The sequence below is a fragment of the Macaca fascicularis genome, chromosome 6 (genome assembly GCF_037993035.2).
Source record: "Macaca fascicularis isolate 582-1 chromosome 6, T2T-MFA8v1.1".
NCBI lineage: Eukaryota > Metazoa > Chordata > Mammalia > Primates > Cercopithecidae > Macaca > Macaca fascicularis.
Window position 1 is genome coordinate 14,935,769 of NC_088380.1, and position 13,833 is coordinate 14,949,601.

Sequence of the window (13,833 nt, forward strand, 5' to 3'; positions counted from 1 at the left end):
GATTTCCCATCTATAAAATGAGGCTGACATCTGTCCCGCCTGCCTCACCATGTGGCTTAGGGTTGATACCACACACATATGAGTGTATCTAATAGGTGAAGTTTTTATGAACTACAGTGCTGTTATTTTTACTAGTTTAGGAACAGGAACAGAACTTTGCATTTGTGACTTTTCTGCTTTATACCCAGATGCTATTTTCATTTGGGTGCTTCCTGTGATGTTGGAAACCAACCTAAATCTTGGGGAATAGAATTAAACAGACACCCGTGTAGTTGATTTTAAGCTCCTTGAGGTTTAGCAAGCATGTTCCTCTGAACTATACTTCATCCTTTCTAAGATTTTTTCTTCATACCTCCCTGAGGAGGAGTCAGCAGAAAGTGATCATTAACCATGTTACACCATCTATTGGAAGGTGCACCCTTAGCAGGGAGATTAGCATGTGAAAAGATTCTTACTTCCTAAATGATTTTTGATAAAATTGTAAAAATATCCCAGTGAATTTTCTGAAGTTCTTTTCTAGGAAAAGGAAAAGTGACAATTTTTCCTCTATCTTAAAATTCAGATTCAGGTGTCTATAAGCTTTTCCTAGGACATGACTCAGCGCCTAAGCGGATGAACTTGCTAGCAAGTCTTAGGATACTGCTAGCTAGTGCTACCAGCCTGGGAGAAATCTTTGTAGTTGAAAGTTGGAAAAGTGTAGTAGAGGCTGTCAAAACTTCTGCACAGAGCTGCCTTTAGTTCTCAGGTCTGGGGCGATCAGAATGGCCATGCGCATTATGCACACCTGCTGACTTCCCGTGCCACTTTCTTAGATTGGAAGATTTTGGATTCTACTTCTCACACCCATGGTGGAGCATGCCTTGCTTGACTTGTGAGCTACGGTGACCCAGGAGGGAGGAGAGTGTAATGTGGGTCCCTATGGAATCAAACATCAGGCTGCATTTCAAACACATTTTAAAAATTCAGAGTTGTGGTCCAGAAAACATGTTAGATGCTAGCTTTCTCTTTACCAAAAGTGAGGGGAATGTTTTAATTTAAATAATACGTACTGTATTTTTAATAATTCAAGTTTCTATAATATGTGTTAATCTATGATAATTTCAATCAAGGAGATTGACTCTTTTGAAAAGAATGAAAGGTATTGGGAAATGAAAAATATTGAAATTGTTAATCTGTTTTATCTTGGGGATAAGAGGCATTCCAAAAAATTAGAGCTATTGATGTTACCCTAAAAATCATATCAGATGTTTTAGAAGATCACTTGATAATGAGCAGTACTGCTTCTCACTTTTAATAGTACTTTTCATTCATAAATGTTAGCCCCCTCAAAGGCCCAGGAACCCGTTATTTAGTTATCCGTATAACATTTTTACTACTAAAAAAGAACTACAGCCAGTAGTTGGAAAGATCATACAATTTTTTTTTGTCTGGGCGAAGACCTAGTGATGACAGTGTTGCATAGTTCCTTCGTCTTTATTTAAGCTTTTGGAGCCTCAGTATCTTTGTAAGACTGGAGTGACAAAACCACTCAACAGAGTCATTGTAAAATCACATCAGAAAGTGTATGTAGAGCACGGGATACCCTACCTGGATCTGTTGGTACCTATGATTGTTGTTCCCATATAATACCTAAATTAATGGATTTAGAAATAATTTAAGGCGTTTCTAGATTATGTGACTGAACAATATATGTGGATTGCTTTAAGTATTCCCAATCAAAATGAAGTTTCATTATTATTTAGAATGAGTACATAATTCCTATGAAGTTATGAAAACCATATTGGTAAAATATGTTTTTAAAATACCATCATCTTCTGCTGTATGTTTTTGGCCTTTTCTAAAAGGAAAGAATCTTCTGTTGTTTTTTTATTTGCTTGCATGCTTTCTCATTTTACCTCTGCTGATGATTTTTGGTGCACAGAAAATAATTAAGAGTTTTGTATTGTGACTTGAATTTTGCGGTCTCCTGAAGAGAGATCATCAGAGTTCTAAAACTAAATGAAGGATCCACTTGAGAAGGGTAAATTTTCTTTCTCTGTTTTCCTGACAACCCTGAAGGAAGTAATAAAATAAATGTGACAATTTCACCCCAAGTGTTTAGTGATACCAAACTGACTTCATTAGGATTGTGTATGTTAACAAGAAATAGTTCTGCCTGCCTGTCTGTCAAAGCCACATATTCTGAGATTTGTACTCTTAGTGTGTGATAGAATATTTCTCAAATCCTTAAGCTAATTGGCTTTAAAATTCTCATGTGGTTCTCTCACATGCATGTGTGTGGTTCCGTGTGAGAACCTGTTATTTAGATAACTAAATAATGGGTCCACGCAAAGCTGGACCAGTGAGGGTCAGGTGCCATCCGTCCCAGATTATGAAGTCGTCATCAGCATAGTTTGGAGAATGTTCCTTTCGCTTTCCTTTCAAGACTTAGACCCATTTTGTTGATAGGAAAGAAAGAGCTTTGAATGCAGGGCAGTGGAGAAAAATGTGGGGGAGACTGACATAGAGGGCAGGTGTGAGGGAGGTGGTTGTCTCAGGTGAGTGAAACACATGGACGTGACAACTTTTTATTCTGTCCAAAACATAACAACTGAAGAAAGGAGTTTTTCCCAAGACATTGGAAGAAAAAGACAAGGCCATATGTGGTACAACCTTCCATGTGGCCTGCAGAGCCTCAGACTTTTTCTCCCAGATCCCCTGAAGGGATGACATGTCCTCACCGTGCCTCGGGTGAAACAAGGACTTCTGCCCTGTGCGAATTTGTGTAGTTGCTTTAGGAATAATTTTGACAGAGTGAATGAATGATAACATAGGATTTCTGTCTTATCTTGTTTCTTTCTAAGGGTGTTCCTAATGTTTGTTTTTTAGGTGGTAGAGATAAACGTGGAGGTCCCATTTTAACGTTTCCGGCCCGCAGCAATCATGACAGAATACGACAGGAGGATCTCAGGAGACTCATTTCCTATCTAGCCTGTATTCCCAGGTAAGTTCTGTGTGGCCTGTGCTTGTCACTGATGCCACATTTACAAGAGATGTGGTGCTGTACTCGTTAGAAATCAGCTAAATGGTAGCCTGAATTCCAGGCAAAGTAGTATCATCATCGTTCTCCTTATAACCATTTTGTGACCATTATTGTCTAGTGTAAAACCTTTCGGGAAGCGGGGACATGGAGGTAGGTGTTTTGTTGTGAAGAGCTTTGTGTGTGTTGACAGTGGATCTGGGATACTCAGCTGGGATTTCAGGATGTGGTGCCTGAGTTAGAAAGCCATCATTGATGATTCTAATACCGTGACACAGAGGCCTGGGTGATCAGAATTGGGTGCTGCTTTTGATAATGCATTTCTGCCTTCTTGGCAAACGTTAGTTCTTTAAAAATAGTCTGTTGATATGTGGCATGAAGTTTGTGGGGCATTAAAAATCCTTATTAGCTATATATTGGGCATAGATTTGGGAATCTCTGTCAAAATTGAGACTCCATTGGTAGTGGGAATTTTTAGCATAGATGCCAGAGAACACCAAGAACAAGCAATGTTGTTTTTTCTGGAGAGTCCGAAAGTGGGGAGTCGTGAGTTACTAGTAGTTGGCCTGTGTGTATACTTGAGGAATTTAGAATCTGTTTCTGGAATTCTCTGGGAATGTATTCTACATATTACTCGAGTTTTATTTGTAGATCTAGCTGACAACTGGTGGAGGAAATTTCCTCCCTATATTAATGTATTTGTTCTTTCTCACACTGCTATTAAGAAATGTTTGGGACTGGGTAATTTATAAAGAAAAGAGGTGTAATTGGTTTAATGGCTAGGGAGACCTCAGGAAACTTATGATCATGGCAGAAGGCAAAGGGGAGGCAGGCACATCCTCACATGATTGGAGCGGGAGGCAGAGGGTGGGGGTAGGCGGGGAGGTGTCACAACTTTTAAACAACCAGGTCTCATGAGAACTCCATCAGGGGACAGCAGTAGGGGGATGGTGCTAAACCATTAGAAACTACCCTCGTGATCCAATTACTCCCACCAGGCCCGCCTCCAACACGGGATTACAGTTCAACATGAGATTTGGGTGGGGACACAGAGCCAGATCATAACAATGAATATCTCCATTTAATTATTCCAGTTATATTCTGGAAAACATAATACCACTCTGATATAATCTAAGGATACGGTCATGCCTGGAATAGGAGATCTGGTGTGTGTTGCAGGTTGGAGGGGTGCCTATCTATGAGGAAAGGGTGAGTCCTCCGGTGTCTCTTTTATTCCAGAAAGGCACATACTGAAGGGCATCAGTGAGTGAGAGGAGGTGTTTCCTAAGAGACTAAATGAGGACGTGTGAGAGAAAACTCGGCCATAATATGGGCTAGGCTAGATAGTGACCTTAAGGGACATGTTACAAGAGAATGATGTCATTCTCAGTAACAGCATAATGGGTTTCAACGGTTGTGGTAAAGGTAATAGATCTGCCACAGCACGTGGTTCACAGCGCTCTTAACCTGTATAGGTTGACACCAGCGGGACAAGGCAGCCATGCCCCTTCGTAACAGGGCTGGCTGTGGCTGACGGCAATCAGCTTTTGGTCTTGATAGTTTGACTTGCCAGGGAAGTTCTTGGGTTTTCTGTCAGAGTACCCTTTATGAGAAAACCATCACCGTGTGGCATCAGCGACTAAGTGAGCCCTACTTATCTGGAGTGAGTTTTCCCTTTCTTCTGGTATTTCTTAGGCAACTGACCTGTTGAAATCTTAGAGTTGGGAAGTAGTTTAGAAGTTATTTATACTCACTATCATTTATAAATAAAAATAGAGTGTAAACTACTGCTTACTAAGCTTTTACTATGTGCTGGGTCTGTGATAATGATGGAAAAAGAAATACAAAGGGCAGCGGTAAAAAAAAATCACTGCCAATCAAAATGATACTTGTCATATAGTTTAATAAAAACTAAAGTCGAATTTGATATTCACTCATGTGATTTTAAAAACTGACATAATTTGAATACTGTATAGTGGTAACTTTGACAACTTGCTTTTTGGTCTTGAAACCTATGTTAATAGTAAATATTAAAAATTATTCATTTTATTGATATAAAAATTGGTTCAAGCACATTTTGGATAATCTGAATGACCCACTTAAAAAAAAATCTTTTTTGTGGGAAATTGTGAGAATACACAAAAGTGGAGAGAATAAGAATAATATCACGAACACACGTATACCCATCACCCAGCTTCAGCGTTTATCAGATTTTGCCAATCTTGGTTTTCTCTAATTATTCCCCTGATGTATTTTATAACAAATCCCAAAGATCACATCATGTCACTCAAAAATACTCGTGTGTATAGGATGACCCTCCGGCCACTGAGCAGTCACTTCATGTCAGTCCCTAGGTTTGCGTTTGCATTCACTGCAGTCCCAAGTGACAAGAAATGCCATTTTGCTTGTCCTTGATTAATGAGCAAATAAGAGAGGTGGAATTAACATGTAAATGATGCATTTGCTGAGTGATAATGGGGAAGGATTTCAGTGTAGTCCAGACTGAAAGAAGTGGCCACAAAGTGAGTCCTCTCTGGACCCTCCCTCCCAGGGTCCCGCAGGCGCTACCCCTAGTGAGTGCGTAGCAGCAGGAGCGCTGTTTGGTTTTAATCAAATAAATTATGTGATACAGATTTTACCAATCTGTAAAAGTCATCAGCAAATTACTGGTGTGTGGATTTCTTTGGACTCGTGAGTTTGCTTTTGTGTAGTTTGTAAGTCTGATTGTTTATTGTAGTAGAGTGGTATGAACACAAGGCGTTTCTACCCAGCTGTACATCTGTGTGTATGTCTTGGGGCCTGTGAGACCTTCGGCTGTGTCCAGTGCTCCCTCGTGCTTCCCAGATTTGAAGGCAGCCCTCTGGCCATTCCTCAGCTAGACAGTCACAGGGCTGGTGTCATATGTGAAGGGAGAACATAGGCCTCAGAATCAGACTGACTGTGACCTGGGACACTTGACTTCATTTTCATTGCTTTCCTCATCTGAAAATGTGATAATGACCTGTACATTTTGGGATCATTGTGAGTATAGAGTAAAATTATTCCTGTAATCGTGCATGGTGCTTGACATGCAGTAGCTTGCTCAGATATAGTGCAATGATTTTCTGATTTCATATTCACCCTTCTGTTTTCCTTTAATTACTTTCCTTTTGACATGATTTCTAGAGGCAGATCCCATTGTTTTCTTCTGCATGCCTTCTAGATTGTCTGTGTCCCGCACAGTTCAGCAGAAACATGACCTGAGCAGCTGTGAGTAGTTTGAGTATTATTGCTGGGGTCGCCCCTCCCTGCCCTTTTTTTAAAACAAACAAACAAACAATTGTAGTAGCAAGGTGAATTCATAAGATTCATTTGCAGTGAAACTTTCCACTAAATGTGTGCAGGAGAAATAAGAAGCAGCAGCAGTTCTTGCTGCCGTCATTGCAAGTCCTGCACAGTGACATTAATCTCGGAGTGTCTCTAGGTGGCTCTTCTCTTATTACTTGAATTGTATTGAATACTAATTATGTTCTAGAACCTTCTGCCTTCTTTAGAATGATTTATAGTTGTTAAATATTAATAGTAAACCACTCTTACTCCTTGTTGTCCACTAACGAAATGATATGAAGATTTTTAATTGATTCATTCATAAATACTCATATAAGAAGATACTTTCTTCATCTAGGAACTAAACAAGTAGAGTTTCTCTTTTTTAGGGACCTGTGTTGAGAGGGGACCTTAATTTTATGTAAATTTTCTTTATCTCACAGATAAACATGAGGCTCTTTGGTAAAATGCTAAAATAACTGGTTAATAAGTCACATTTCCCAAAGAACAGGGCCTCTTAGGTGGTGGAAGGGCTTGGGGCCTTTCTCCTGTAGGCAGCTGTTTATTAGGCGCTCATAAATAGGACTCCATAGGACTCGGGTTTGGGGATGTTTACAAGTCACTGCTGTCTTAATGGTGACTGGCTTTTAACTTGATACAAACAGATGGATTGAAATGCTGTGCACTCCCAGCCCAGTTCATATGCTGTTTTCACTACTTAGGAAGCCGCTTGGTGGGAGCAGTTTGATCACGGAGGAAGGTGAATGGTTAATCCTTCTGTCAACTGTGCAAGCTCAGCATAGCTTTTGGTTTTGTTGTTCTGTTGTTAAGCCTGGAGTCATTTAGGATTCCTTTTAAGCTGCTTTCAAGTAGAGGGGCTTTGTAGTTCATGTGCATACTGTGTAAGGCCATGTTAGGAGAAGGAAAGGCTTCAAGGGAATTTATCTTGATACAGTGAAGACTGATGGTTACAGTGCAGTCTACCAAACAGCAACTAGTAAAACAAGCAAAACGTATTGCCACTGTTTGACAATCTCCTGTCTTTGGTGTACCTCTGGAGTAGAATGCCTTACAGGGCAGCGGGCTTCCTTTGCAGAGCTCTTGGCCTCTAGGCACCTGCCTCTTCCTGCTTAGGCTGCCCTCACCCCATTGCCTCCGGCGCCCTGGAGTTTCTGTGTAATGGAATCTCCCCGGATTGCAAACCCCATTAGAGCCCAAGAAAGTCTAGAATGGTTAATCTCTATGACAGGAGACTTTAGGAGACATTTCTGGGAGTCCCATTTGCCTCTAGGTTTCATGAAGGAGGTCAGAAAACAAGTGATGTTTCTGTCTGTGATGTTACCTGGATTGTAACCCAGGACCTAATTGGGATGTGGAGGAGAAGTGATGGCATGAAAGGTATTTGAACTCATTTTAATTTACAGCCCTATGGGATAGTTATTAGAAGTTCATCACATCATTCCTAATCAGTTTTCAACATTTGGGTGATAAACTAGGCTGCTGGATCTGTCTGTTTTCTCCTCCTGGCTTTAAACACTGTGTTCCTCTGACTGTGAGCCACCCTCTGATTGGGTCCTACTGCTGGGTTCTAACCATACAGCCATTTTTGGGGGGTGTTTATGCGATACAGCCTCTTATTGATGTAGATGTTGTATGTACTTTGCATTTGTAAAACGTGGAAAACTAGTTACTCTGATGTTCTGAATCAAGATATAGAAGGGAATAGGGTGTGTAAGTGTGAGTTAATTGGGAGGGGGGAAGGGGGGCAAGATTAGGGGAGTGAGCCTATGTAACAGCATGAAATTGGTTTTAATTTTGAATTAATTTTGTTTGCATTGCTTAATGATAGCAATTAGTTTTCCAGGTTTTTAATTTAGACTAGTTTTTTTCGGAGGGGGGGAGGGTAATTATCCAAAGCAGAAAAATATCAAATGTCTTTTCTACCCTAAGGTACATTTATGTTTGGGGAAAACCACATATGCGTATGGAGTACCATAAGGTCCTAGGTATATTTCCAAAAAAGACCTTGCAGGCACTCGTTACCTGGTTACTGTCTGTTGCAGACATCAGCAGCCTGCATGGACTGTCAGAGACCCCTCTGTAAGTAACAGTGAGGGTTGCCGTTGTTCCTTAGCTGTAGGGCCATTTGGAAACTTGTATCACTGAAGTTGTAACCAAGTGAGACTTAAGTATTTTTTTTCACCTGTTTTTAAGGACACCTTGACTCTTGTTGCTCATTCTTTATTGCAGATTTGCATTTTATGTGTTTTCCATGTAGCCAGTAGTTGCAAGTAGTTGAGATTTAATAAAATTAGAAGCTGGCACTTTTTTTTTTTTAAGTGCAATAATGTGGAGAGGAAGAGTATAGTGACTCCTAGCACTGCCTTGATGTGTGTCAGAGGCCAGCAGTGTTAGCCAGCATTGCTACCGGATAAAGGCTTAGTGCAGTTGTGGAACTAGATTAAAACCACAGAGCCTGTCAGAAGGGTACCAAGAACTCCCAGGGACGGGTGGAGGGTTTGGAAAACCACTGAGACAGCTTCAGGGCCAGGGATAGGGTAAAGGGAATAAAATGGAACATAGGAAAGCTCTCACCATTGCCAGCCATGCTGGTGGGGGATCATTTTCAGCACCTGGGGTGCTGGGAGTCCTGGGGTAACTGCTGTCCATAGGTCTCAGACTGTCCTGAGTCTGGGTTTCGCAGGCTGTCAGGGTTTTGTACCTGCCCGATGCTCCTGGAGACCTTTGCCCGCCGGAGTGACTGGAGGAGTTCATGTAATCAGTTAATGCACCAAGGTCAAGAGAAATGGGCACGGTGACCGTTGTTTTCCTGAAAAGAAGACAAGATGCAAAACCATTAATAAAAAATTGACATCTTAACAGGTTTTGCAGGTTGAACATGAAGCGTGTGTAGCCTGAGTCTCTTCCTTTATGGTACAAGGGAGGGACAGGAAGGAGCTGAGCATAGTGTGCATGTCTGGCAGGAGAGGGAAGCTGGGTCTGTGGCACCCAGTGGGACTCTGAGCAGACAGAGTGGCAAGAGATGCAACCCGTCTTCAGCCATGTTTTCTTTCTCCGCAGCGAGGAGGTCTGCAAGCGCGGCTTCACGGTGATCGTGGACATGCGCGGGTCCAAGTGGGACTCCATCAAGCCCCTGCTGAAGATCCTGCAGGAGTCCTTCCCCTGCTGCATCCACGTGGCCCTGATCATCAAGCCAGACAACTTCTGGCAGAAACAGAGGACTAATTTTGGCAGTTCTAAATTTGAGTTTGAGGTAACTTCCCCTGTGTGGCTAGACCCACTAAACAAGTTGGTGTGGTTTACTAAAAGCTCTTGAGGCTAATGATTTTTTTTTAAACTGCATATTAAACAGGAGCTGCATATCTTACGAACACATGATACGTAAAATTAGTTATTGCATGAAACGACAGAGCTACGTTCATTATCCAAGTGAACTGTTTTACCCACATGGACTTAGGTTTCAGTTCCCTTGGATTGGGTGATGGGCTGTTGAGTTGTGAGGCCTTGGCAGAGAAGCTTGCTTGCTGCCTTGGATTTCACTTGACAAACAGCTTTACCAGGCAGCACAGTGGCTTTGCATGGTTACAGATTCATTCTCCTTGCCTCAGCCCTGGAGATGAGGGAATGTTAGGGATAAATGCGCAACTTCAGAGTCCCTAAGTCTCAACCTGTCATGGATAATGGAGAGAATGCACGTATTAGGCCTCTGATTTCTGAAAATGGAGATAGTGTGTTAAAAACTGCGCAGAGTCCTGAATTCAGTTAGGCATGGAAGATTGCCATCTATCAGTGGTAAAAACAAAACAAAACCCTCAGCCCACTAATTATTTTCCTTCCCACTGTAACCTCCTCTCCTTAAGCTACCAAGGTTCCGACAAGGCCTTCGGTGCAGTTAGTTTAATGAGGTGATTATGGGAGGAAAGTCTTCCTGCCGGCTTGAAACTTGATTCTTGCTCCATTTGGAATAAGATTTTAATATTTTCTAATAAGAAGCTATGATTTTTGGTTGAACGCTTCCTCTGGCAAATCTGCTCAAATGTTAGGTTTCAGTGGATGTATTCATATATTTTAAGGTAAACAGTAGTAATAATATTAAACATCAGACAGTGTTAATACTTAATCTTTAGGTTATAATGCTATACTTTTCAAAGTGTTTGCACAGGTATATTACTTGGATTTTTTAATTCTTTCCATAGTGCTCACTTTTCTATCCGAAATCTGAACTTAGTTTTAAATTTGAAACTACTCAGGAGGTTTACCACACTCCATCAGAAAGATGAACCCAGCAAGCCTTTTTCTTCGCAGAGAATAGGAAATCATTTTGGAGGACAGTTTATTGGGCATTAATTATTTTCTTGATGCAGAATTGAAAGTGCATTGTATTTAATTGTAAGTGTTTTAAGTAAAAATAATGGTCTGGCAATACAATTCATACAGGTTTTTCCAGTCTAGTTTTGATCTCTCCCTCTGGATTCTTAAAGGCACCATTTTTTCTTTGGAACTTGTTACACTGTTACCAGCCTCTCTCTGTCCCCGCCAGTGATTGCCTCTGTGGATATTATTAAAAGTTCAGCAGGGCCGGGTGTGGTGGCTCATGCCTATAATCCCAGCACTTTGGGAGGCTGAGGCAGGTGGATCACGAGGTCAGGAGATCAAGACCATCCTGGCTAACACAGTGAAACCCTGTCTCTACTAATAATACAAAAAATTAGCCGGGCGTGGTGGTGGGCGCTTGTAGTCCCAGCTACTTGGGAGACTGAGATAGGAGAATGGCGTGAACCCAGGAGGCAGAGCTTGAGTGAGCCGAGATTGTGCCACTGCACTCCAGCCTGGGCAATAGAACAAGACTCTGTCTCCAAAAAAAAAAAAAAAAAAAAAATGTCCAGCAAACAAGAGAGGAATGGGCCTGTGGTAGGATTGTAGGCAGAAGTGCTGGATCCGGAGTCATCCCTCTTTCTAGCTCTGCTGCCTTCTGCTGTTTCTTTTGCCAACCAGCATGCCAAACCAGCCCTTCTTTGTTTTCTCTTTTGGTTCTAGGTCACAACTCTTTCTCCTTCACCTTTGTCTTTGCATTTAATCATCCCCCCTCCCCCCATGTTTTCCTTGAGGCATATTAATATTAATCTGCTTCACACTATAATAAGGTGAGGTTAAGATTTCTTGCTCAGGCCAGGCACAGTGGCTCATGCCTATGATCCCAACACTTTGAGAGGCTAAGGGAGGAGGACTGCTTGAGGCTGGGAGTTCGAGCCCAGCCTGAGAAGGTTAGCAAGAGCCTGTCTCTATATTTTGTTTTAAAAATTAGCCAGGTGTGACCAGGCGCGGTGGCTCACACCTGTAATCCCAGCACTTTGGGAGGCCAAGGCGGGCGGATCACAAGGTCAGGAGTTCCAGACAACCTGGCCAACATGGTGAAACCCCGTCTCTACTAAAAATACAAAAATACGCTGGGCGTGGTGGCAGTCACCTGTAATCCCAGCTACTCGGGAGACTGAGGCAGGAGAATCGCTTGAAATCGGAAGGCAGAGGTTGCAGTGAGATGAGGTTGCGCCACTGCACTCTAGCATGGGCAACAAGAGCAAAACTCTGTCTCAAGCTTTACAGTGTGCAGTGATCGCCATACTCTACTCCAGTCTGGAAAACAGAGCAAGACCCTGTCTTTTTTTTTTTTTTTTTTTTTAAATAAAAGGCTGGACGTGATGGCTCATGCCTGTAATCCCAGCACTTTGAGAGGCTGAGGTGGGTGGATCATTTGAGGTCAGGAGTTCCAGACCAGTGTGACCAACATGGTGAAACCCCATCTCTACTAAAAATACAAAAAAATTAGCCTGGCGTGGTGGTGGGCGCCTGTAGTCCCAGCTACTCAGGAGGCTGAGGCAGGAGATCGCTTGAACCTGGGAGGCATAGGTTGCAGTGAGTTGAGATCGCACCACTGCACGCCAGCCTGGGTGACAGAGCAAGACTCCATCTCAAATAATAATAATAATAATATATAAAGATTTTTGCTTAGATTGTAATTGACTAAAATTTTGTCACTGTTAAATTGCAGTGTAGTACAGATTATATACAACTCTAGGACTGTTCAGAATCACAGCAGATTATTGCAATGAATAAAGCATTGCCTCTGTCCTTAGCTCTGTCAAATGAGCCTCTGCCAGCTTTCTTGCCACCTCCTGAATATTTTCTAAATTTTTATAAACTCATTCATATCCCATCATCTCTTATTTGATGGGCAGTGGGGTTAGGCTTAGGCAAGATGAATGACAGGGTGGTCTGGTTGGAGCAGCATTCGTCATTTAATAGGCAGCCCACACGTAATTGAATTTAGAGTGACGTTGTGCTTAAAAGGGTTTTGATGCCCATGTGCAAGACGTTTGTGTAATAGCAAGTAGTAGAAAACCTCCACAGAGTTTCTGGCTTGGATGAAAAAGAATGGGTAGAAGAATGCATTGATGTAAGTGAAATTTCCGCATTGTTTGCTCTGAACTTGCAATTTAACCTGTTTCCTGGTTTAATGTGTCTGTTATAGTGGGTTAATCTCCACCTTCTTGGAAAGAAATCTCATTTCTTTAGCTCTCATGAAATACACCATTCTACAGTTTTAGGTATTCCAACTGACATACGTGTGTTGCTATAATGGATTTGTCTTTCATTGTACTGATAATGCTTCTTTCATCTACATTTATTTTTATGGGGCCAGAACCAGGTATGTTGTTTTCTATAAATAGATTAACTTTGAAAACCTGTGACTGAGCATTGCAAATTGCATTATGTTAAAACTATATAAAATTGGTTCATCTTCTCATACATGATTTTTTTTCCCTTAAGACAAATATGGTCTCTTTAGAAGGCCTTACCAAAGTAGTTGATCCTTCTCAGCTAACTCCTGAGTTTGATGGCTGCCTGGAATACAACCATGAAGAATGGATTGAAATCAGAGTTGCTTTTGAAGACTACATTAGCAATGCAACCCACATGCTGTCTCGGCTGGAGGAACTTCAGGACATCCTAGCTAAGAAGGAGCTGCCTCAGGATTTAGAGGGGGCTCGGAATATGATCGAGGAACATTCTCAGCTGAAGAAGAAGGTGATTAAGGCCCCCATCGAGGACCTGGATTTGGAGGGACAGAAGCTGCTTCAGAGGATACAGAGCAGTGAAAGCTTTCCCAAAAAGAACTCAGGCTCAGGCAATGCGGACCTGCAGAACCTCTTGCCCAAGGTGTCCACCATGCTGGACCGGCTGCACTCGACACGGCAGCATCTGCACCAGATGTGGCATGTGAGGAAGCTGAAGCTGGACCAGTGCTTCCAGCTGAGGCTGTTTGAACAGGATGCTGAGAAGGTAAAGACGGGGAGGCTAATGCCTCAATGGACATGGGGGAAGCCAGTGCTGGTGGGTTCGGGTGGAAGGAAAGAGAAAAGGTGGAGAATGGTAAGGCTACGCTCACCGTGTGTGCTCTAAACCAGTGAGGGTCATTTCAGAAATGG

The 13,833-nt window shown here is 42.1% G+C and overlaps 1 protein-coding gene across 5 annotated transcripts in view; it reads left to right on the forward strand.

The window, feature by feature from the left end:
- Positions 1–13,833, forward strand: part of TRIO (trio Rho guanine nucleotide exchange factor) — a 366,877-nt gene that overhangs the window by 136,088 nt on the left and 216,956 nt on the right. For all 5 annotated transcript variants that reach the window (XM_045394729.2, XM_045394733.3, XM_065546102.2 and 2 more), the window contains exons 3-5: positions 2,869–2,983; positions 9,407–9,599; positions 13,175–13,687. In XM_045394729.2, coding sequence (XP_045250664.2) covers positions 2,869–2,983; positions 9,407–9,599; positions 13,175–13,687 — 821 coding nt within the window. The remainder of the gene's footprint in view (positions 1–2,868; positions 2,984–9,406; positions 9,600–13,174; positions 13,688–13,833) is intronic.